This window comes from Nerophis lumbriciformis, linkage group LG28 (genome assembly GCF_033978685.3).
Source record: "Nerophis lumbriciformis linkage group LG28, RoL_Nlum_v2.1, whole genome shotgun sequence".
Classification (NCBI taxonomy): Eukaryota; Metazoa; Chordata; class Actinopteri; order Syngnathiformes; family Syngnathidae; genus Nerophis; species Nerophis lumbriciformis.
The window spans coordinates 734,735-761,760 of NC_084575.2; the positions used below are offsets into that span (position 1 = coordinate 734,735).

At 42.7% G+C, this 27,026-nt stretch overlaps 2 protein-coding genes across 3 annotated transcripts in view; one reads left to right on the forward strand and one right to left on the reverse strand.

The window, feature by feature from the left end:
* Positions 1–27,026, reverse strand: part of LOC133570631 (uncharacterized) — a 682,377-nt gene that overhangs the window by 414,533 nt on the left and 240,818 nt on the right. The gene's annotated exons all lie outside the window — the stretch shown is intronic.
* LOC140680197 (uncharacterized) lies at positions 11,217–22,756 on the forward strand. Of its 2 annotated transcripts, XM_072916635.1 has the most exons (3): positions 11,217–11,679; positions 14,615–14,701; positions 20,904–22,756. In XM_072916635.1, the coding sequence occupies exons 1-3, from the start codon at positions 11,493–11,495 to the stop codon at positions 22,244–22,246; spliced, it is 1,617 nt and encodes a 538-aa protein (XP_072772736.1). In that variant the 5' UTR covers positions 11,217–11,492; the 3' UTR covers positions 22,247–22,756. The 2 variants fall into 2 exon arrangements, with proteins under 2 accessions (XP_072772736.1, XP_072772737.1); XM_072916636.1 differs by lacking the exon at positions 14,615–14,701.

A 27,026-nucleotide genomic window follows, 5' to 3' on the forward strand; every position in this document is an offset into this window, starting at 1 on the left:
AGTGTTGTACGTGCATACAAATGTTTTAAATTACATTTTTCTCTAAGATGATATTTCTCATCTTTATTTGAGAATTGTTGTACATTCTTGGCTAGCAGGTTATAGTTTGCTTTGTGTATCATTTTAGCTGTTTGCTAATTCACTATGTGGTGGAATTTCAGTATTTTTGATTCAATAAATAAAGTGTTTGTATGTTGTCTATATCCAACATGATGTATTATTATAACTGATCTTTTTTGTAACACAGTTAATGAATGAAGTGTACTTTTGTAGTTATTTCCCATATTTCTACACAATAAGTCAGATATGTAACACTAGTGAGCAGTAGAGAATATGAAGTCATTTTTGTCCCAGGACTTATTTTGCTTTATTCATTATTGCAATGTCTTTTGCCACCTTATGTGGTATATTTTTTACATGAGATTTCCAGTTCAATTTATCATCTGTTATTACACCCAAAAATCCGGTTTATTTTACCCATTCAATGTCTACTCTGTCCATTTGGACTTCTCCTGTAACCAAATAGCATTATTTTACTTTTACTGAGACTCAAAGATAGTTTGTTTTTGTCAAAGCATCTTTTTAATGTGTTCATTTCTTCTGTTATTATTTGTATTATTTTCTGTGTGTTCTCTCCTAAACAGAAAGCAGTTGTGTCGTCTGCAAATAAAACTAACTAAGTCCTTTGTAACTTTACAAATGTGGTTTATATAAAGATGAAACAATCTTGGTCCCAGTATTGATCCCTGGGGTACACCACAAGATATATCTAGCCGTGTTGACATATTTTCACCCATCTTCACATATTGCTTCCTGTTGGTTAAATAGCTTCTTACCCAGTTCAAGACCAACCCTTTTGATGCCATATCCTTCTAGTTTTGTTATAAAAATATCATGATTAATTGTGTCAAATGCTTTAGTTTTGTCCATGAATACTGCGGCCGCACATTCTTTACCATCTATTGCATTGCTCATTTCTTTTGTTATTTGGATTAATGCTATCCATGTTGACATATTAGCTGTGAATTCTGGTGTGTACCGTATTTTCCGCACTATAAGGCGCACCTAAAAACCACAAATTTTCTCAAAAGCTGACAGTGCGCCTTATAATCCGGTGCGCCTTATATATGGGTTAATATTAATATTAATTTTCATAAAGTTTCGGTCTCGCAACTACGGTAAACAGCCGCCATCTTTTTTCCCCGTAGAAGAAGAAGAAGCGCGCGGTGCATGCTGGGATATGTGACGTTTCATTTCCATTTGTGTGTTTATGTAAAGACCCCAAAATGGCTCCTATTAAGTGTGTTGTCTGTCTAATTATAAATAATGCAGACGAGGCGTGTTAACTGAGTTCTCAACGTTTACTCACAGCGTGCTCATAACCACATTCTAACTGCCAGCATACAACAACGCTTCTCAGGGCTACCGCGCATGCTCGTCACTATCGTTGCATGCTGGGTAGTGTAGTTGTTATATTTGCTAGCTCATAACATCACATTAAGAGACACGCTTATGCACTTAATTCAATACTCGCCGTCATTCCGGGTGGATTGACAAAAGACCTCCAGCCGCTAGATATTGGTGTCAACAGGGCATTCGAAGCTAGACTGCTAACTGCGTGGGAACAGTGGATGACAGAAGGCGAACACACGTGACGTTCACCAAGACAGGGAGACAGCGCCAGACGACTTACGCCACTATCTGCCAGTGGATCGTAAATGCCTGGGCTGATTCAGTCTCATCTGTGGTCCGAGCTTTCAGGAAGGCAGGAATTGTCACTGAACTAATAAACGGCAACGACACTGACTCCATTAATGACGACTTTGACGAGACGGAGCCGGCCATGTTGGATGCCGTATTCGCTCAACTGTTTAATTCGGACACTGAAGAGGAAGAATTCGAGGGATTTGTGAATGAGCTATAACTTCATAAAGTGAGCTTTACATTTTTATTTACCGTATTTTCCGCACTATAAGGCGCACCGGATTATTAGCCGCACCTTCAATGAATTACATATTTCATAACTTTGTCCACCAATAAGCCGCCCCGGATTATAAGCCGCGCCTACGCTGCGCTAAAGGGAATGTCAAAAAAACAGTCAGATAGTTCAGTCAAACTTTAATAATATATTGAAAACCAGCGTTCTAACAACTCTGTCCCAAAATGTACGCAAATGTGCAATCACAAACATAGTAAAATTCAAAATGGTGTAGAGCAATAGCAACATAATGTTGCTCGAACGTTAATGTCACAACACACAAAATAAACATAGCGCTCACCTTCTGAAGTTATTCTTCATTCGTAAATCCTTCGAATTCTTCGTCTTCGGTGTCCGAATTGAAAAGTTGCGCAAGCGTGGGATCCAAAAATGGCCGGCTCCGTCTCGTTGAAGTCATCGGATTCAGTGTCGCTGTTGTTGTGCAGCAGTTCTGTGAATCCTGCCTTCCGGAAAGCTCGGACCACAGTTGTGACCGAAATATCTGCCCAGGCATTTACGATCCACTGGCAAATGTTGGCGTATGTCGTCCGGCGCTGTCTGCCCGTCTTAGTGAAGGTGTGTTCGCCTTCGGAGCTGTGTGAAAAAAGCCACCCGGCCTCTTCGCGTAAACTTCCCTTAACCACTCGCTCATCTTTTCTTCATCCATCCATCCCTTCGAGTTAGCTTTTATGATGACGCCGGCTGGAAAGGTCTCTTTTGGCAAGGTCTTCCTTTTGAATATCACCATGGGTGGAAGTTAGCATGGCAAGCTAGAACCACAGTGAAGGATGACTTCTCATTCCCTGTGGTGCGAATATTCACCGTACGTGCTCCCGTTCCACAGTGCGGTTCAGTTGCTGTGAAATACGGTAGTAATCCGTGTGCGGATGGAGAGATTGCGTCTTTTTATGAACCGGATCCTTTTCGCTTAGTAGGAGCCATTTTGTGGTCTTTACAGATGTAAACAGGAAATGAAACGTACGGTGATATCCGCGCGTTTTTTCTTCTTCTTCCGGGGGCGGGCGGTAGCTTACAGTAGAAGAAGAAGCGCTTCCTGTTCTATGGGGGCGGGTGCTTACCTTGGCGGTTGCTTGCGTAGAAGAAGAAGCGCTTCCTGTTCTACCGGGAAAAAAGATGGCGGCTGTTTACCGAAGTTGCGAGATCGAAACTTTATGAAAATGAATCGTAATAAAGCGCACCGGGTTATAAGGCGCACTGTTAGCTTTTGAGAAAATTTGTGGTTTTTAGGTGCGCCTTATAGTGCGGAAAATACGGTAGTGTGTTGTGTTGTGTGACATTAACGTTTGAGCAACGTTGAGTTATTGATATATTGTTATTGCTCTGCACTATTTCACGTGTTACTATATTGTGATTGCACGTTTGATTTACGTAACACGAGTAAATCAGCTGTTTATTCATTTTGGGAGTGAACGGAGTTGTCAGAACGGCATGGTGTAGTGGGTAGAGCAACCGTGCCAGAAACCTGAGGGTTGCAGGTTCGCTCCCCGCCTCTTACCATCCAAAAATCGCTGCCGTTGTGTCCTTGGGCGGGACACTTCACCCTTTGTCCCCGGTGCCACTCACACCGGTGAATTGAATGATGAATGATAGGTGGTGGTCGGAGGGGCCGTTGGCGCAAATTGCAGCCACGCTTCCGTCAGTCTACCCCAGGGCAGCTGTGGCTATGAAAGTAGCTTACCACCACCAGGTGTGAATGATGGGTTCTACATGTAAAGCGACTTTGGGTACTTAGAAAAGCGCTATATAAATCCCAGATATATATCGCTGGTTTGTTATCTATTAATAAAGTTTGACTGACCTATCTGACTGTTTTGTTGACATAGGTGCGCCTTATAATCCGGTGCGCCTTATATATGAACAAAGTTTTGAAATATGCCATTCATTGAAGGTGCGCCTTATAATCCGATGAGCCTTATAGTGCGGAAAATACGGTAGTTAGTAAACTGGTGTATGTCTCCATTCTTATAAATTGATACGACTTTTGCAGTTTTCATTTGGTCAGGGAATTTGCGGGTTAGAAATGATACGTTGCTGATATATGTCAGAGGTTCTGAAATGTCTTCTAGAACCTTTTTTATGGTTACCATATCTATTCCATGACAGTCGGTTGAGGTCTTGGATTTACAATGTTTTACAATTTTGATTATTTCTTCTTTAGTCACGTTCTTAAGAAACATGGAATTGGGATTTCTGTCTATGAGCTCACTCAAGTCCTCAACTGATCCATCATCTGCATTTGGAAATCTTTGTTCCACATTTTTTCCAATATTAACAAAGTAATCATTAAAACGTTGAACTATTTGGTTCATATTGTCATTTTTTGTATTTCCATGTAGAAAGTACTGGGGGTAATCTTTCTTAGCAGCATTTTTAATGATGCTATTTAGGATGCCCCATGTTGCTCTCATGTTGTTTCTGTTCTTCTTTAATAATTGTCTGTCGTATTCCTTCTTACATGTTCCTAGTATACCAATTAGCTTGTTTTTATATTTATTATACTTATTTTCTGCCTCCATAGATGTCTGTGTTATTAATATTCCATATAATGTCTTTTTTTGTGACAAGCATTTTTCAGTCCTTTTGTCATCCATGGTTGGTTGTTTTTCTTTTGCTTCTTACTAACTTCTTTCCATGGACAACATAAACATTGATATTATACATGTGGGCCAATATATATATATATATATATATATATATATATATATATATATATATATATATATATATATATATATATATATATATATATATATATATTTGATGTGGCAAGCTACTTTTGCAGTGTATAGCTTAGCTCCATTTAATTGAGAGTAACTTGTAGCTTAGCTTACTACATTGTCCAGGTAGCTTGCCCATCACTGTCTATTTGGCCTAGCTCACATGTCAATAGTTTGAATACTGCAAACTTCAATACAGTAACACCTCATTTGTTCTGCAGACGTCCAGCGGGTGTCAGCGGGGAGTCATGAAGAGGAGTGGCACACCAGTGTGGGACAGAAGGAGCTACAGGCCCCCTCCCACATTAAAGAGGAGCAGCTTCATGATGAAGATGAAGCTCAGTCCTTACAGCTTCATCACAGTCAAAGTGAGGAGAACAGAGGGGCGGAGCTTGTAAGTCAACACATCACAGAAGCTGATGGAGAGCATTGTGAAGATATCAAGTCAGAACCAGACAGCATCTTTGCTCCACTGTCAGACATGGACCACATGATGTCACACTCTTCTGATCACAGTGACCACATCCAAAAACCTTTGGAGAGTAAAAATGACTCTAAAGGTGATACGAGACATCACACTAACAACAAACACTTTGACTGCAATGAATGTGGGAAATCATTTAGATGGAAGAGTAATTTTACAAGACACGTGAGAACACATACCGGTACTGGAGAGAAACCTTTTACTTGCTCTGTTTGTAAGAAGAGTTTCTCCAGCAAGCAAAACATGACCACACACATGAGAACACACACTGGAGAGAAACCTTTTACTTGCTCTGTTTGTAAGAAGAATTTCTCCACAAAGCATTACATGACCAGACACATGAGAACACATACTGGAGAGAAACCTTTTACTTGCTCCGTTTGTAAGAAGAGTTTCTCCAAAAAGTGTAACATGACCAGACACATGAGAACACACACTGGAGAGAAACATTTTGCTTGCTCAGCTTGTGCTAAAAGATTCAACACTAAGAAGGAAATTATATTACACATGAGAACACACACAGGTGAGAAACCCTTTACTTGCTCTGTTTGTAAGAAGAGTTTCTCCAGAAAGCAAATCATGACCACACACATGAGAACACACACTGGAGAGAAACCTTTTGCTTGCTCAGCTTGTGCTAAAAGATTCAACACTAAGAATGGCATGATATTACACACGAGAACACACACTGGAGAGAAACCTTTTGCTTGCGCTGTTTGTAAAATGAGTTTCTCCAGAAAGCGTGACATGACCACACACATGAGAACACACACACTGGAGAGATACCGTTTAGTTGCACTGTGTGTGATAAGATGTTCAGGTTTAAGTATCAGGCCAGTATACACAAATGTGTAACAGTCATGGAAGCTGCAGGGATTTAAAAACACTTAAAGGGGAACATTATCACAATTTCAGAAGGGTTAAAACCATTAAAAATCAGTTCCCAGTGGCTTATTTTATTTTTCGAAGTTTTTTTCAAAATTCTACCCATCACGCAATATCCCTAACAAAGCTTCAAAGTGCCTGATTTTAACCATCGTTATATACACCCGTCCATTTTCCTGTGACGTCACATAGTGATGCCAACACAAACAAACATGGCGGAAAGAACAGCAAGCTATAGCGACATTAGCTCGGATTCAGACTCGGATTTCAGCGGCTTAAGCGATTCAACAGATTACGCATGTATTGAAACGGATGGTTGTAGTGTGGAGGCAGGTAGCGAAAACGAAATTGAATAAGAAACTGAAGCTATTGAGCCATAACGATTTGAACCGTATGCAAGCGAAACCCACGAAAACGACACGACAGCCAGCGACACGGGAGAAAGCGAGGACGAAATCGGCGATGGCCTTCTAACCAACGATTGGTATGTGTTTGTTTGGCATTAAAGGAAACTAACAACTATGAACTAGGTTTACAGCATATGAAATACATTTGGCAACAACATGCACTTTGAGAGTGCAGACAGCCCAATTTTCATCAATTAATATATTCTGTAGACATACCCTCATCTGCTCTCTTTTCCTGAAAGCTGATCTGTCCAGTTTTGGAGTTGATGTCAGCAGGCCAGGGAAGCTAGGGTCGATATTCTTCTCTTGATCATCTTCGGTGGCATAAGGGATGGTGTGAGCCAAGACATCCAGGGGGTTTAGCTCGCTCGTCTGCGGGAACAAACTGCCGCCATTGCTTGCCGTGCTAACGAGGTCCTTTGTCCCTGAATTGCTCACACACTCCGGCAGATTCAATGGGGGTCTGGCGGCAGATTTCTTTGACTTTATGGTTGGAAATGCATCTGCTTTGAGTGTCGCAGGATATCCACACATTCTTGCCATCTCTGGCGTAGCATAGCTTTCGTCGGTAAAGTGTGCGGAACAAACGTCCAATTTCTTGCCACTTTGGCATCTTTGGGCCACTGGTGCAACTTGAATCCGTCCCTGTTGGTGTTGTTACACCCTCCGACAACACACCGACGAGGCATGATGTCTCCAAGGTACGGAAAACAGTCGAAAAAACAGAAAGTAACAGAGCTGATTTGACTCGGTGTTTGAGAAAATGGCGTATTGCTTCCCGATGTGACGTCACGTTGTGACATCATCGCTCCGAGAGATAATAATAGAAAGGCGTTTGAATCCCCAAAATTCACCCATTTAGACTTCGGAAATCGGTTAAAAAAATATATGGTCTTTTTTCTGCAACATCAAGGTATATATTGACGCTTACATAGGTCTGGTGATAATGTTCCCCTTTAAAGAAAAATAAATCAATGGGTGGATAGAACTCAAATTTCTGTGGCTGCAACTTTGCATAATACTTGTTATAATTAATTTGAAGTAATGGAAATATTTCAAATGAGATGGAATAATGGAAAGCATTATTATGACAAAAATTGTCAATCATCCATGCCGTTGTCTCCAGCAGTTGAGAGCGTCTCACTGGGCTCTCTAAACAAGCTGTAGAGCAGCTGCAGTACATCCACAATGCTGCTGCTCCAGTCCTGACACAACCCGCAAATATGAGCATATTAGTAGTTTGCTCAGAAGAATAGAGTGTAAAACATCTCTGCTGTTGTACTAGTATATGTTCATCTTCTTCTATGACATGCTAGAGTCACATGAACCATTCCCAGCTCTGGGAACCTCAGTGAGTGTTCTCCTGCTGGTGGCCAGAGTCATGTTTCACTTTTATGCTCCTAAAATCTACAATCATATTCCTAAAGATGTGAGACAGGCATTAACATTGGCAAAGTTCAAATCCAGCCTGAAAACACTTACTAAACCAATAAGAAAACTGACAAATATCTCATCTACACACTTTGGAAGTATAAAAACACTTCAACTTAGATGATAATATAAGACAAATGATGGTTGACCCTGACTCTAGGTACCAACAGGAGACCACTCATTGAAGTTCCCAGAGCAGGAGATGCTTCATATGGCTCTCACATGTCAGAGATGTACTTTGGCACAAGACCAATGAAACACTTGCGCACAAGCAGAGCTGTTTGAAGGCCTACTGAAATGAAATGTTCTTATTTAAACGGGGATAGCAGATCCATTCTATGTGTCATACTTGATCATTTCACGATATTGCCATATTTTTGCTGAAAGGATTTAGTAGAGAACATCGACGATAAAGTTTGCAACTTTTGGTTGCTGATTAAAAAAAAGCCTTGCCTGTACCGGAAGTAGCGTGACGTCACAGGTTGAAGAGCTCCTCACATCTGCACATTGTTTACACCAGCAGCGAGAGCGATTGGGACCGAGAAAGCGACGATTACCCCATTAATTTGAGCCAGGATGAAAGATTTGTGGATGAGGAAAGTGAGAGTGAAGGACTAGAGTGCAGTGCAGGACGCATCTTTTTTCGCTCTGACCGTAACTTAGGTACAAGGGCTCATTGGATTCCACATTTTCTCCTTTTTCTATTGTGGATCACGGATTTGTATTTTAAACCACCTGGGATACTATATCCTCTTGAAAATGAGAGTCGAGAACGCGAAATGGACATTCAAAGTGACTTTTATCTCCACGACAATACATCGGCGAAGCACTTTAGCTACGGAGCTAACGTGATAGCATCGTGCTTAACTGCAGATAGAAACAGAAGAAATAAGCCCCTGACTGGAAGGATAGACAGAAGATCAACAATACTACCAAACTCTGGACCTGTAACCACACGGTTAATGCTGTGCCGCCTGGCGAAGCCTAGCAATGCTGTTGCTAACGACGCCATTGAAGCTAACTTAGCTACGGGACCTGACAGAGCTATGATCTAAACATTAGCTCTCCACCTACGCCGGCTCTCATCTGCTCATCAACACCCGTGCTCACTTGCGTTCCAGTGATCCACGGTGCGACGAAGGACTTCACCCGATCATCGATGCGGTCGGCGGCCCGGAGACGGAGGAAGTCAACCCAGACAGGTGAGGACAGCGGTGCGGCGGCGGGCGTTGTAGCTTTCGACGACACCCCGGCCGCCATCAGAGTCGGCAAGAAACATATTTTTCCCCAAAGTTACGTACGCGACATGCACATAGCGGCACGCACGTACGGGCAAGCAATCAAATGTTTGGAAGCCAAAGCTGTAGTCACGGTAGCGCGTCTGCTATCCAAGTCAAAGTCCTCCTGGTTGTGTTGCTGTAGCCAGACGCTAATACACCGATCGCCTCTACAGCTTTCTTCTTTGCAGTCTCCATTGTTCATTGAACAAATTGCAAAAGATTCACCAACACAGATGTCCACAATACTGTGGAATTTTGCCATGAAAACATAGCTGTTTGAATTGGATTCAATGGTGTCCCAATACTTCCGCTTCAACCCGTGACGTCACGCGCAAATGTCATCATACCGAGACGTTTTCAACCGGAAGTTTCCCGGGAAATTTAAAATTGCACTTTATAAGTTAACCCGGCCGTATTGGCATGTGTTGCAATGTTAAGATTTCATCATTGATATATAAACTATCAGACTGGTAGTAGTGGCTTTCAGTAGGCCTTTAAGAACCTTCTTAAAACCCATTTTTATTCACTGGCTTTTAACCCAGCATGACATTTAAACTGTTTTTAACTTTTTTAACCGTTTTTAACTTTTTAACTGCTTTTTATCTAACAAATTGTTCTTAGGATAATTTGTATTTGCTTTTTCAATGTGTATTTTACTTCTGTTTTAAATGTTATTTTTTAGTCTGTGCTTTGCCTCTATTTCTTTGTGGTGTTCAGCCCTTTAATTGTTCTTCAACTGTGCTTCTTTTTAAAGGGCTTTATAAATAAAGTTGGTATGGTATGGTATATATATATCTGTATATATTATTTACTGTACACATATTATGTATATATTCGTATATATGTTAGATCTTTTATGGCTATATTAGTCTATTTATACCTGCATTGTCCTTTCCATCCTTACACTTTCCATCATTGTAACTGAGCTACTGTGTTGAACAATTTCCCTTGTGGATCATTAAAGTTAGTCTAAGTCTAAGTCTAAGTATGGTATATCATGTCATGTAATATGACTTCAACATTATTTATGTTAATATTAGACTTTGTTTGTAAATCAGTTCTACTTCTGACTATTTATTTTATTTTGTATTGAACAATTAAACATACATAAACAATGTACACACACATTAAGGTGCTTTCAATACAATATGAGTCAATGTTTTTCAATATTTTACTCAGCAATATGAAACACATCACATTAAATACAATCCTCCTACAAACAAAACATGTTAAAGAAAGTCAAAGTAAATATGAGAGACCATACGAATAAGATTAAAATAAACATATATACAAATGAATAATAAACTTGTGCTTAAACGTGCTTATTTAAAACCACTTAAATAATTCCAATAAATATAATCATTTAAGGGCTTTTTCTATTTTGTACAATCTTCCAAGATTGAAATAATAAAATCTCATCATTAACACAATGTGAGAATTAGGATTTCACTTCAAGAAAGAGACTTTTGTGTATGAGAGCAAATGTTTCACACTTTTTAAAAATGATAGAAATTCACGACACGATCGATCAACGCATGCGCGAAAAGCACTTCACTTCCTGGACTTTTTTTAATGACAGATCTCCTGCGACATCACGCTCTGTGATATTTCAATGTTTTGTATAAAAATATATTACCTAAGAGTAAAAGGGAAGAACAATAAGAACACGTGGAAGGGTAAATTTAAAAGAATCAGGCAGTAATATCGCTACAATTTCTACCACTTTCACTCTTGTCATTGCAATGAATGTCGCACGGGGGCGCCACTGAACACCATCATTAAAGGTTTGTTATTTACTTTCCATTTATTTTTTAAACATTTTATATCACATAGTTATTGAAACAAATATTATAGCAAAGAAAAGCATGATAACAGTGACAGCAGGCAATATCTTATATAGAGATGCCGCATCGACCTCTTCATCAGTGACGTCATTCCCAGCTTCCGGTGTAAACGGAAGACGGCAGAACAGAGCAGTCCTGCCTTGTAACGTCAAGTGTGCTAACTGTCGTGAAAGCACATCGACGGAGAAAGACGCTAATAAGTCAGTCTTATTATTTCTTATCCAGTTTGAAATATTTACGTCCTATAAAATACATTTTTGATTCTTTATTTAAGGATAAAATGGTCTGCATGCGCTAGAAGCACGTTGCCGCTTCTCCTGCTATCTTTGCTTGTTAGTTAGCCTAGCTCGCTAGTTAGCTTAGCTTGTTAGCTGCTAACAGAAGTTATCAACACATCGCTAAGTAGAGATCAAGTGTGAGAGTAAAGTGTTGTGATTGTGTGAAAATGTCTACATTACACATGTTGAGAGCGTTGGTGGATCAGCGACTAACTGCTGCCGTTGAAGAAATATTTGTAGTGTTAGAAAGAACGATAGCAGAATACGAGGCGGAACTTTCTAGAACAAAGGAGGAGAACAATCAACTACTGGACGCTGTTTTCAAGAAACATCAAGTTGTGTTACACAGAACAGGTTTGTTGACTTCTTACTCTCACATCTTTACTAACTTTATATTTGACTAATAACAAGAAAATGATATTTGTAATATATCATATAATCACAACGACCAGTGGTGGAACAAGTCAGAGCTGGGCCGGGGGCGGGTCCCATGACGGGGCCCCCTCAACCCAAATATCAAAGCTAATTCTAACATCATTTGACAACATACACATGCCTCTCTGGGTTTACTACCAACAATCTTTAACCAGGTTTTAAAACGTTTGCCAGCCATTTTTGATGAAATTTGCATTTTCCTGACATGTATTTATTTTCTCACTTTCACCACAGCATCACCCGTTCACAGGATGTAGAAAAATTATCAAAGGGGATCTGATTTTTTTATTTTGCCTATCATTCACAATCCTTATGTAAGACAATAATATGTTTTTATTTGTTGTGCATTCTAAGTCGTAAACAAACGTTAGCAGAATCTTAACTATCCTAATTCTAACAATGGAGTCAATGGGAGCGCCTCTATTCCGCTCACTAAGCCCACTAAATAAGAATTAGTTGATCAATATAATATACCCAGAATGCTATCTCTCCAAAACATGCTGTAAAAATGCATTTTCTCTGGAAATATGCCTTATAATAGCCACAAACTGGAGGATACATTTTTAATTAGGATAACATTTGAAAAATAGTTTAAAGTTTTTAAATTTTCCAGGGTGTACCTCACCTTCCGCCCCCCTGTGGCCCCAAAAGGGACAAGAGGTAGGAAATGGATGGCTGGATGGAAAAAGACACATCATAGAATGATATTTATATCCTTTAGATGCATTAAATATAAAGTTGAGTTAATGAAACATGTAGACTAGATTGTGTTCTACACCCTCTGTTGTTTAAAAAGGGTACAGTTAGGGTTGGACCATTATGGCAAAAATAATAATCACCATTATTTTGATTGATATTGTAATCACCATTAATTACAAGATTATTTTCATATGAAAACACCAGTATTTATTTTACTACCAAAACTCAACTTTAAATATATCTTTAGAAAAATGTCTAAATATGTGTATACATTTTAAAATACTTGTAATGATATAAGCATGTATTTTATTATTATTATTAGCTTTCATGGCTGAAAAGACACACGTGATAACAGACAAGATCCTACTGGATATTAGTTAGTAACAAATAAAATAATAGTAAAAATAAATGTAAATAACAATGGCAATATAAAAAAACAATATAATTAAGTTTTGTGTTTTAATTGTTTTAAGTTCCATTTTTTACCTTACACACATATTTTACTACCATTTAAGTGTGTGCTTTTTTGTCAATTAAAAATGTATAAAATGTTTAGTTAAATGCAGAATCTCTCACATTTATTGGTGCAATATATATTTGGACAATTTTTAACCAGAACTTTGTATCAAAGCATAATATTTGTGTAAATGCATCAATAAGTTCATTATGTTTGTGTGAGGTGCTTTTTTGAAACCTTTATTTTGTCAGCACAGTCAGGCCTATTATTGTGAAGGGGGAAGGAAGTGTGTTGCTGTTCTCAGCTTGATGTGTGGAGGCGACTTGAGGGTGTTTAAAAAAAGGAGAGAGAGAGAGAGAGAGAGAGCGAGAGAGAGAGAGAGATTCTGAAGTTGCGACTGCTGTCCTGTTTGTACATTAATCCTACATGGATGATGCCGTTCACAACAACACAAGCAGATGAGATGTGTTGTGGGTGTATGGATTTTCCTTGCCAACTTTAGCTTCGTAGTTTAGTCGCTATTTCCAATGACCGCCTCAAGGACGGGACGGTTGTGTGTTTCATAGTAACATTACTAGTCGTTGTGACATGTAGAGGACTAGGAGGTTTATTACCATTGCGGGGGAATTTTCTGTGTCTACGTACCTTCGACACATCCGTACACCCACCGGAGTGACGCCACGCTTTCTCCACCGTGTGTTTGAGGAGCCTGCAAAAGACCTGCACATACATGTAACAATCATGTTACATCAATAATACAGTTTGCTGTAAACTTCAAAAACAATACAACCATAAAGGATACAGGTTGGCGTTTTAGCTTAATGCTAACATACAATGGACGAGCACATTGACAGGCTAACAAAAATTAGCACTGCAATCGTTTTAAACTTGTACAAAGGTTTAACAAATAGGAGTTTAACTGACATAAAACAACAGATGCATTTTTACTTACATACATATATTCACTAAACTGTGTAGAAACTAAACTTTGTACTACTCGGCCATCATGTTCATCAAACCTTAAAACTCTGATTTAGTATGGGACATTATTGCCAGGTCTTCTTGTATCGCAAAATTGTAAAATTAAATTGTCTTCACTCACAAAGACCCCAAACGTCCAGATTTTTAACCGCTATTTTTATTTTTGATGTTCAGTTGGCCGACCAGAGGACTTAGTTGTCACGACAGCTAACTGTATCTTCTTACATCACACCTTCAACCATCCTCCATTGCAGCAAAGAAGAAAGATGGCGGCCAGGAGCTCCTACAGCCGGCATAGTTTTTACACACAGTTTTACACACAGTTTTACACAATTCACACACTGTTGATACTGCTCTGTGTTTTCTGGTATATTGTTGGAACTGTGGCGATACAATACAGTCACGAGGATCTGGTGCAATTCAATACGGGACTTTTTCACAAACTGTCAGCCGAGTTTATTTTCCCGGCTGAGATCATCAGACCACCTCCCGGGCCCCCCACAGCAGACGGCCGAAGAAGGAGGCGTTGCCAGCGGAAGCGCGAAAGAGGCAAGCGGGCGGGCGTTTGGGCTAGGCTAAAGGCTAGCCCGTTCAAACCGCCACTTGCTACCATCTTCTTGTTGAATGCCCGGTCGATCCGCTATAAACTAGATGAAATTTGCCTTCAGATGGCGACGAGAAGGAATATACGTGACTCCTGCTGCCTGATCTTTACAGAAACTTGGCTGGACAGAACCATCCCAGATGCGGCTACTGAACTAGCCGGCTCTACCGCCCATCGAGCCAACAGAACCGCAAACTTCGGTAAGATTGGCGTAGGATTGTGTGTCTATATAAACATCAACTGGTGCACACAGACTGTGAGGATGAACAAACTGTGCAACACAGATGTAGAGTTTATGTTGCTAAAATGCAGACCATTCTATCACCCTAGGGAGTTTGCCGCTGTTTACATCTGTGCGGTGTATATTCCCCCAGAAGCTAATGCGAAGCTTGCGCTAGCACACATACATGACAGTATTAACAATTGCCTTGTCATACACCCGACAGCGCTCTCATTGCAGCTGGAGATTTTAACCATGCAGACTTAAAAAGTGTCTTTCATAAATACCATGGGAATGTTATCTGTGCAACCAGGGGAGAGAAAACGCTGGATCAGGTGTATACAAACATCGCAAATGCATACAGAGCCCATGCATATCCTCATCTAGACATGTCAGACCACCTTTCTCTTCTGTTGCACCCACGTTACACACCCAAAATCAGAACTGCTGGAATTACCAACAAAACTATAAGAACATGGCCAGAAGATGCTATCCATCAGCTCCAAGATTGTTTTCATCACACTCTCTGGGACATATTTAGAGACCAGCGTGCGATTTCGCGTGAATCTCTGGACGAATACACCTCAACTGTGCTGAACTATATTACCTTCTGCGCTGATTGTGTTACATCATTTAAAACAATCAGTGTGTTACCAAAAAAAACCCCTGGATGACACACAAAGTGACACAGTTACTCAAAGAGAGGGACATGGCATTTAGATCAGGCGATCCAAATGCCTACCGTTCAGCCAGGACTGCTTTAAAGAAGGAGATCAATGCTGCCAAATCGGACCATTATAATAAACTCCAGGATTGCTTAAATAACTCCGACCCTAGGAAGGTGTGGGAAGGTGTCAAAGCAATTACAAACTTTAAAAAAACAACTTCTTCCTCAGTGAAAGGCAGCGCCATCTTAGCTGAGGAATTGAATAATTTTTATGTCCGCTTTGACAAGGAAAACAGACTCAGCACTGCCCCCCCTCTCCTCCGACGACACGGCCACAGTCCTCAGCCCGCATGATGTAAGACTCACGTTGCGTAACATCAACCCAAGGAAAGCAGCTGGACTTGATGGCGTTCTGGGCCGTGTGCTTTAGCACTGCACGGACAAACTGACGGATGTATTTGTTTCCATTTCTAATCTGTCACTGTCTACATCCTGGGTCCCTGCCTGTTTTAAAACCGCTACAATAATTCCCATCCCCAAACAGGCTATCATCTCATGCCTAAATGACTACAGACCTGTAGCACTCACCTCCATACCTGCCAAATGCATGGAGAGACTGATATTGAAACGGATTAAAAAGGCAATACCACCATCCCTTGACCCATATCAGTTTGCGTACCGGGAGAACCGATCAACCAAAGACACCATTGCTATTATACTCCATAGACTCTTGGAACATCTTGAGCTTAGGAACACTTACGCAAGACTGCTCTTTGTCCATTTCAGCTCAGCATTTAACACAATAAGGCCAAACAGACTCAGAGCTAAGCTTCACAACCTTGGTCTGAACCCCTTCCTCTGCAACTGGATTTTGGACTTTTTAACGAATCGCACACACAGTATGTGAAAATAGGCGAGCACATTTCTGCCACGCTCACCATCAACACCGGTGCCCCACAGGGTTGTGTGCTGAGCCCTGTGCTCTTCACCCTCTTCACACATGACTGCATAGCCTCTTCAACATCCAATCTCACAAATGCAGAGGACACATTTCACCACACCTAGTGTGTGTGTGACAATCATTGCTACTTTAACTTTACTTTAACTTAACAATGATGAGACAGCATACAGTGCAGAGGTCCAACAGCTGGCTTCATGGTGTGCTAACAACAACTTGGTTCTTAACACTAACAAAACCAAAGAACTAATTGTAGACTTCCGCAGAAAAGTGCAGAATAAACACCCTCCACTTTTAATTAATAACAATCTCGTAGAAAGGGTCAAGCATTTCAAATTCTTAGTGGTGAACATAACAGAAGATCTATGCTGGGACATTAACACTGCTTCTACAGTCGGAAAGGCCCAACAACGTCTTTTTTTTTGAGGAAACTAAAATGTGCAAACATTCCGCAGAAATCAATGGTCAACTTTTACAACTGTGCCATCAGCAGTGTCCTCACTTACGGCTTTTTAGTGTGGTTTGCTAGCTGCACTAAAGCCAACCAACAGGCCCTCCAGCGAGTGGTTAAAGCGGCGGGGAAAATTACAAGGACGATACTCCCAGAGATGAGTGCCATGTACACAACTCGCTGCCTAAAGCGAGTACATAACATCCTGAAGGACAGATACCACCCAGCACATGGCCTCTTCAACCTGCTACCCTCTGGAAGGAGGTATAGATCGATTTTCGCCAGGACCAGCAGAAAGTCTCACAGTCTGTATCCCCAGGCTGTGAGACTGCTAAATGAACAGCCTGCCCCTTTGCTGCCCCGGACCATCTTATTACCTCACTCTTCACCACCTCAATAATTGTGCTCTGGACATTGCATTGCTGCAACATCAACGTAACACCCATCAGACATCTGACTGTTCCCACCCCCACACCCCTCTATTCGCCATCTTCCTGACAATGCTAAACTGTAAACTATGGTCAACCTGCACTTCAATGCAGTTTCTATTGGACAAAGCTCAAACAAAATCTCGTTGACATGTATGACTTAAGTGTTATTATGACAATGACAATAAAGTAATTGATTGATTGATTGATACATTACATGTCTTACAAGTATTATTATCACTGAAGGACAGTAGAACAATGCTAAACATGTTACACACAAAGGACGGGCAAGATAAGAGCTAAGAAAGCCGCTAAATTAGCTTGAAACAAGAATAAATAAGTGCTTAGTAATTTTTCCCATTCAAAATGAATTGGCCGTTTTTCAAATTTCTATCATTTCCACTTTTTTCAACCGATTCTAATCATTCCACCTTCAACATATTCCGCTAATCCTGGACATTCAAACTATCATTTTTCCCAGTTCCAAAAACTTTGAAGAATACCCAGAATTCCCGTTATTTTCAAACCCTTTTTTCACCCTTTTTCTGTCGACCACATTTTTCAACCCACTTCAACCTTTCCACCGGCAAATCATTCCTCTTAAAAAACGAAGTTTTTTTTCTCTGGAAAAATTCCAGCTTTTCCCAAAATTCCAGGAATTCCATAACACTGTTTCTCAATTGAAAAATGTTTACTACTTCAACATTTCTCGACCGATTTGAAAAATTCCAACACCAACCATTCACTCATTCAGAACATTCAAATGTTTTAGCATTTTCGAAAAAATTCCCTTTTCCCAAAATTCCCAAAATTTACATGAAATTCTCATTGAAAATAATGGGACATTTTTCAAAGTTCAACAACTCCAACATTTTTCATCCAATTCAGACCGTTCCAACTTCAAACTGTTCAGCCTATTCAGTAATCACAGGCTTTCCCTTGACAAATTCCAAAAATTCCCAGAATTCCATGTTTTCCGGGACATTTTTCACCATTCAAAATGAATTAACCATTTTTCAAAATTCCACCATTTCCACTTTTTTCAACCGATTCAAACCATTCCACCTTCAACATATTCCATTAATTCTGGAAATGGAAATTACAACATTTTTTAACCCACTTCAACCGTTCCACTGTCAAATCATTCCTCTTAATCAGGACAGAAAACAAAGTTATTTTTTGAACTGGAAAAATTCCCGGTTTTCCCAAAATTCAAGGAATTCCATAATACCATTTCTCAATTAAAAATGTTACGACTTCAACTTTTCTCAACCGATTTAAAAAAATCCCAACACCAACCATTTCAACTCATTCAGAACATTCAAATATTTTAGCATTTTCAAAAAAAATTCCGCTTTCCCCGAAATTCTCAAAAATGTCCATGAAATTCCCACTAAAAGAAATAAAATGAAAGTTCCACAACTCGCACATTTTTCATCCGATTCAAACCGTTCCAACTTCAAAATATTCAGTGTGTTCAGGAATTGTGTGATCCCTTTCAACACTTAATACATGAAATTCTCTGATTTTCTAGAATTTCCAATCTTTCGGGACATTTTCCCCATTCAAAATTAATTATCCATTTTTCAAACTTCCACAATTCCCACATTTTTCAAACCATTCCACCTTCAACTCATTCAATTCATCCTGGAAATTCAAACAACCATTTTTCCACATTCAACAAATTTCCAGGAATTCCGTTTTTTTCCTAACCTTATTTCCAACCTTCTTTAGTGCGATGACTCCTTTCACATTGTTCAACTCATTTCAACCATTCCACTGTCAAAACATTCCTCTGAGTCAGGACAAAAAAAGAAGTTGGTTTAAGAACTTAAAAAATTCCCGGTTTTCCCGAAATTCAAACTCTTCAACATTCAAACCATTCCAACATTTAAACTATTCTTACATTTATACTACATTCTGTCAGCATTTCAGTTCAACTTCAGCGTTGGAGCATTCACACACAATTTTTTCAGGAATTGCTTCATCTAGTGACGTTCCACGTCCCAAGAGCTAGCTTCTGTAGCCGAGGATCGGACCGCCAAGTGCCCTGCCTTCGGCTGCCGCCCAGCTCACATCGCACCCGACCTCTATGACCCCTGCTATGGGTGGTGAGCCCATTGGAGGGGGGACCCTCGTTGCCTCTTCGGGCTGTGCCCGGCCGGGCCCCACCTCCGGGGCTGGCTCCAGAGGGGGGCCCCGGTGACCCGCGTCCGGGCGAGGGAAATCTGGGTCCTTGGTTTTTATTTTCGACTGGGATGAGAATCAGCACCTCCAAGTCCGAGTCCATGGTTTTTGCCCGGAAAAGGGTGGAGTGTCATCTCCGGGTTGGGGAGGAGATCTTGCCCCAAGTGGAGGAGTTCAGGTACCTCGGAGTCTTGTTCACGAGTGAGGGAAGAGTGGATCGTGAGATCGACAGGCGGATCGGTGCGGCATCTTCAGCAATGCGGATGCTGTATCGATCCGTTGTGGTGAAGAAGGAGCTGAGCCGGAAGGCAAAGCTCTCAATTTACCGGTCGATCTACGTTCCCATCCTCACCTATGGTCATGAGCTTTGGGTTATGACCCAAAGGACAAGATCACGGGTACAAGCGGCCGAAATGAGTTTCCTCCGCCGGGTGGCGGCGCTCTCCCTTAGAGATAGGGTGAGAAGCTCTGCCATCCGGGGGGAGCTCAAAGTAAAGCCGCTGCTCCTCCACATGGAGAGGAGCCAGATGAGGTGGTTCGGGCATCTGGTCAGGATGCCACCCGAACGCCTCCTTAGGGAGGTGTTTAGGGCACGTCCGACCGGTAGGAGGCCGCGGGGAAGACCCAGGACACGTTGGGAAGACTATGTCTCCCGGATGACCTGGGAACGCCTCGGGGTCCCACAGGAAGAGCTGGACGAAGTGGCTGGGGAGAGGGAAGTCTGGGCTTCCCTGCTTAGGCTGCTGCCCCCGCGACCCGACCTCGGATAAGCGGAAGAAGATGGATGGATGAATGGATGGCTTCATCTAGTTATTATTATTATTATAATGAAACGTAGCTTACCACATGAATGATGCCTTTTCAGTTCTCACTCTAACGCAATTTGAGTGTCTAGAAACGCACTAAATTAATCCAATCCGTTATTACTATTATAAATAAGGTAAACAAGTTATATTTTGAAGGAGTAGTCAGTAATCTGATTACTGCTTCCCAGTTTAACTATGGCAACACTATCTAAATGAAAGCAAAACAGATGTCATCTTTTTTGGCTAACGTGTTGACTGTGCTCATGTTTTTTTAAGAGCAGACATGTCTCTAAAGATGAATGTGAAAATGACTGTAATTATTGTCCACCAGCAGGGGGAGCTCATCACTAGTACTACTGCGTGGAGGCTGGCCTGTGGTACATTATTTCCTGTGTGTGTATGACTTATTCAGAGGGAGAACAGCACACTTTCACGTATGGCGTCTACCATTAAGGATTGCAGGAATGACTTTTAGGATGTTTTAATATGAATAAGGTGGATTGGACGTTGGCCTGGGAAGGCATTCCTCTGAAGGTCTTCTTCATGTGTCAGCTGGAAGTACCCTGACTGCTGTGAGGGGAAACTGATGAGATTGTGAGATCAAATGTTGGTGTAGGAAAATGTCTCATGTGACTGAGCAAAGCTGGACTTTTCTAAAGAATGTTTGTTTTCTCCTGTCCCGCAGATGTCGTAGAAGAACATCTTCCTCGTGAGCAGGAAGAAGAGCCACAGCCCCACCACATTAAAGAGGAAGAAGATGTACCACATTCCCATCACATTAAAGAGGGAGGGGAGGAGCCACAACCCCCCCATATTACAGAGGAAGACGAGACGCATAGTGTTAAACTGTCCCTTCACATTAAAGGTCAAGCGGCGGACCCACTGGTCTTACACAGCAAAAATGAAGAGGAGGGCCCACTGACCCCTCACTTTAAGGAGCAAGAGAACCCGCTGACCCCTCACATTAAAGAGGAAAAGGAGGACCCACTGAACCCCTACTTTAAAGAGGAAGAGGAGGACCAAGAGCCGCTGCACATTAAAGAGGAAGAGGAGGAGCACCGCATCAGTCAGCCTAAATGGTTGGAGGAGTTCCCAGTGACTGGTGTCCCTGTGAAGAGTGAAGATGATGAGGTCAAAGGTGAAAGTGAGGAGAAGAGAGAGGCGGAGCCTCCAAGCAGCAGCTCAACACAACACATGACAACAGAAGCTGATGGAGACCACTGTGGAGGATCACAAGCAGACAAGATCTTAGCTCCACTATCAGATAGTGAGGACACAACGTCACACTCTCCTGACACTGATGATGAACACTCTGAAGATGATGCAACATGTCACACTGACAACACTCACTTCACATGTTCTCACTGTCACAAAACTTTTAAATACCATTGTCGTCTGAAAACACACATGAGAATACACACTGGTGAAAAACCTTTTATCTGTTCACTCTGTGGTAAAGGTTTTGTAGAAAGTCGCTATTTGAAAGTACACATGAGAAGACACACTGCTGAAAAACCTTTCATCTGTTCACTCTGTGGTAAAGGTTTTGCAGAAAGTCGCTATTTGAAAGTACACATGAGAAGACACACTGCTGAAAAACCTTTCATCTGTTCACTCTGTGGTAAAGGTTTTGTACAAAGTCACAATTTGAAAGTACACATGAGAACACACACTGCTGAAAAACCTTTTATCTGTTCACTCTGCGGTAAAGGTTTCGTACAAAGTCACAATTTGAAAGTACACATGAGAAGACACACAGATGAAAAACCTTTTATCTGTTCACTCTGTGGTAAAGGTTTTGGACAAAGTCAGAATTTGAAAGTACACATGAGAAGACACACTGGTGAGAAACCTTTCACATGTTCAATCTGCAACAGAAGCTTTTGTGACCAATCAAACCTTGTAGCACACATGAGAAGACACCCAGGAGAGAAAGTGTTGAGTTGCAGTGTGTGTGGTGAAAGATTGTCTTCTAAGTACCAGTGTAAGAAACACAAGTGTGCTGGTGAGAACAGCAGCAGCAAATGAAACTGCAGGATTTGAAATAAACTGTCAAGACTTTAATGTTGACTTTCTAACAACATCAGCACATATAACATGTGTGACATCATTGTTGTTTGTGTAACAATCTCTTTAATATACTTCTACATTTATAGATTAGATATTGTATATTAGTGTTTTTTTCAGTCAAGTACATGCATTAATATGCAATCAAAGTTTGGAGTGTCAGGCAAAAGCCAATATTGTACATCATCCCACAGAGATTCACTTTGCATACATTCATAAAATAAACTGTTTAAGTGTTGTCTTCAATTACAAAACAAAATCTTAAAAAATATTTTAAGTGGTCAATTCTGTCTTTTTTGGAAGAATGGAAACTTTCAAGATGTGAGTATTTTTTTGTTCCAGAGAAAATACAGTAAAGAATAAACAGTAAATAATTAAAAATATGATATACTGTAATTAGAATGTTTTGAACAAAAGCCTTTTTAATTTTTGTATTTTTTTTCCCCCCAGCTCGTACTTAATAATGAAATCTTCAAATAATAAAATACTTTTATCACTCAATAAGTGCATCAGTTTCTCATTTTAATATAACAACAACTCCACAGTGGAGTATTGTGTGTGATGAAGTTGTGTTTGTAAATTAGTTTCCAGTTTAACACTTGATGGTAGGGATGGGTGGCGGCCTCCTGGCCGTAGTTCCTGGTTGTAGGCCACATGGACTGGGGGGGATGTCCGGACCCTCTACTCCTCCTACTTATAGCACACACAGTCACACATATGTAAGACTTTGGGGATTGTCCTGCAGGGAGGCATGGCAGGGGGGTGAGGATGCCTCCTATGGGGCTCCAGTCCTCCTGTCTTGTCCCCTGCTCGTCCATCCCTCAATCTTAGCTTCATATTAGACACTTAGGATTTGGGGGGCTCGGCTTGGTTGGGACCCACCATGACCTTGATGTCCCCCAATTTTAATGGCATTATTAGTTCCCACAAACATACATATCTCACTCACGCTACACACATCAATAGGGACTGGAGGTCGGCTGTAACGGCTGACCTCCTAATTTTAACTACACAGTAGACACTCTGGGGGCTTTGTACACATGCATGGGGGGGTTGGGGTTCGGCGCACCCCTCATTGCCTCGTCGGCCGGCGGGGACTGCGTGGCCTGCCAGGCTTTTATTCATTTATTATTATTATTATTTGTAATGTATTTATTATTTGTATTTGTATTATTTACTTAATTTATCTTATTTTATTTTTTTAATTATTTTTAAAATCTTATTATTTATTTGTGTGTGGTGTCGCGCGGGTCTCACTTCCTGTTGGGTGGGGTCCGTGCCCGTGTGGCCCGACCTTGCGCTGCGGGGTTTCTGTTGGTGACTTGATGTGGTGGCGGCGTGGCCCCCATGTCTGGTCTGGATGCTGGGACTCGGTTGTTTGGGCGGTGGTGTGTTTGTGCGGGTTTGGGTTGGGGTGGTGGGGTCTTTTGGTGGTGGTGGGGGTGTTGGTGTCTCTTGTTTGCGTGTTGGCGTTTGGGCTGACTGGCGGGCTGGCGCTGGCTGGTCTCCGTGGTCCTGTTGGCTTGTGGTTGCCGGTCACAGTTTTTTTGATCGCTGTGATTTGATTGGGTGGTGCTGCCTGTCTGGGGGAATTGCGGCTGCTGTTTCTGCTGCCGTTTGTTTGTGGTGTGGGCGCCCGTGGCTACTGGGTCTGGTGCAGGCGGGTGGCTGATGTTGTGACTGGTGGTAGCGCGCGCATGGTTGTTGTCGGGGCTGACAAACTGTGTATATATATATATATATATATATACATATATATATATATATATATATATATATTATTTTTTTTTTCCAAGATGGCGGCGCGCACAGACGCAGCGGCTTACGGCTCTCCATTTCAGTGCTCTTTCTTCCTTCTTTTCTTCATGTTTTTTTTCCTTTTGTGCACCACCTGTACTGCAAACACCCGGTACACCCGCCAGTCACTCTTGGATATCGGTAACTCGCACCAGATATCTGTTTCGAGCGACTTTCACCACGAGCACAACATCCCAGATGACATAGCGAGAGCACAGGGCTCTCCGTGGTTTGTTGTCGGGTCTGGGAGACGGCGCAGACGGAGGAGGGAGAGGAAGCAGAAGCGTGGCCGCAGGTCCGGCGTCTTGCTCAGGCTTAGGAAACAACCCCACAAGCCACCTCTACCGAGCCTGTTCCTCTCTAATGCCAGATCCCTTGTACAGAAGATGGACGACCTGGAGTTACAACTTGCTGGAAACCGCTATGTTCGGGACTGTTGTGCTATGATTATCACCGAAACCTGGCTTCACCCGGAAATACCCGATGCTAGCATGCAGCTAGCCGGACGCACTCTGCTCCGCCGGGACAGAACTAAGGACTCCGGTAAGAGCAGAGGAGGGGGGCTCTGTATCTACGTGCATGAGAACTGGTGCAACAACGGGACAATCACTGAACAGCACTGTTGCCCGGACGTGGAGTACATGTCTGTTAGATGTCGGCCTTTTTTTCTCCCGAGAGAGCTTTCTGTTGTTATCATCACGGCTGTGTATATTCCACCGGACGCCAAAGTAAACACAGCGCTCTCTCTTCTGCTGAACACCGTCAACGAACAGCAGCGGGCCCACCCCGACGGTGTTCATATCATAGCAGGGGATTTTAATAAGGCCAATCTGAAGACTGTACTCCCTTAGTTCTACCAGCACGTGAAGTGTTCTACAAGGGGCAAGAACACCCTGGACCACATGTATACCAACATAAAGCACGCGTACAGAGCTACACCCCTCCCCCAGCTTGGACAGTCAGACCATCTTTCCCTCCTGCTCTCTCCTACCTACACCCCCATCAGACGCCAGGCCAGGCCTATCACAAAGACTGTTATGACCTGGCCTGACGATGCACTCCCCAAACTTCAGGACTGCTTCCAACACACAGACTGGGACCTCTTCCAACAACAGGAGCTGGAGACAGCCACAGGAACGGTGCTGGACTACATAAAGTTCTGCATCGGGAATGTGACTGTGGAAAAAAACATCCGGGTTTACCCCAACAAGAAACCCTGGATGACCAGCCAGGTCCGCACACTCCTCAGGGCCCGCGACGCAGCCTTCAGGTCAGGGGACAGGGCACTGTACAGTGTTGCTAGAGCCGTCCTGAAGAGAGGGATTAAAAAAGCAAAGGCGGACCACAGGAGGTGCATAGAGTCCCATCTGTCCAGCAAAAACTCACGGGAGGTGTGGCGGGGCATTCATGACATCACGAACTTCAGAGGCTGCAATATGACAACTGCGGATCAGAGTGCGACACTGGCAGAGGAGCTTAACTGTTTCTTTGCCCGTTTCGAAACCCCCCAGCAACACTCATATGCTCCAGCCCTGCCCCCGCCCCCACCGGGCTCCGGCGCCACTCCACTCACTGTACAGGAGCACAGTGTCAGACGAGTGCTCCTGGCTATGAACCCCAGGAAGGCTACCGGACCAGACGGAGTACCTGGAAAGGTGCTCAGGACGTGCGCCCACCAGCTCGCTCCCCCCCTCACCAGGATCTTCAACCTCTCCCTGGCTCAGGCAGTCATCCCATCCTGCCTGAAGTCATCTACAATAATCCCGGTGCCGAAGAAGTCTCCCATCACCAGCCTGAATGATTACCGACCAGTGGCCCTCACTCCGGTAATCATGAAGTGCTTCGAGCGACTTGTTCTCCAGCACATCAAGGACCATATCCCTCCAGACTTCGACCCCCACCAGTTCGCATACCGGGCGAACAGGTCCACAGAGGACGCCATCGCTGTTGCTCTCCACTCTGCTCTGAACCACCTGGAGCAGCAGCAGAGCTACGTCCGGATGCTCTCTGTGGACTATAGCTCTGCCTTCAATACAATAATCCCGGACAGACTCTGCAATAAACTGGACACTCTTGGCCTCCCCCCTCTCACAAACGCCTGGATAAGGGACTTCCTAACGGACCGACCCCAGAATGTGAGACTTGGCCCGCACCTCTCATCCTCCCGCACGCTGAGCATCGGCTCCCCACAGGGCTGTGTGCTGAGCCCCCTCCTCTACTGCCTTTACACCCATGACTGCAGTCCGGCCCACAGTGACAACCTTACCGTCAAGTTTGCCGACGATACCACAGTGGTCGGGCTCATCTCCAGGGGTGACGAGGCTGCCTACAGAGAGGAGGTCCTGAAGCTGACGGCCTGGTCTTCGGAGAACAACCTCGCTCTCAACACCAGCAAGACCAGAGAGATCATCGTCGACTTCAGGAGGAGCAGCACCGACCCTGCCCCCCTCTACATCAACGGCGAGCGTGTAGAGAGGGTCCACACCTTCAGGTACCTTGGAGTCCACATCTCTAATGACTTCTCCTGGACAGTCAACACCACATCAATCATCTAGAAGGCTCAGCAGCGGCTACACTTCCTTAGAGTCCTCGGGAAGTACAACCTGAAGCCTGACCTGCTGCTGACCTTCTACCGCTCGTCCATCGAGAGCCTGCTGACCTACTGTATTACGGTATGGTACGGCAGCTGCACTGCAGCAGACAGGGAGAGGCTGCAAAGAGTGGTCAAGACGGCTCAGAAGATCATCGGCCGCCCTCTCCCCTCTCTGACGGATATCTACACCTCCCGCTGCCTCAACAGAGCCAGTGCCATCATCAAAGACAGCACCCACCCTGGCTCTGACCTGTTCCACCTGCTGCCCTCTGGGAAGCGCTACAGGTGCATTAAAACCAAAACAAACAGGCTAAAGAACAGCTTCTTCCCCAGGGCCATAACCATCCTGAA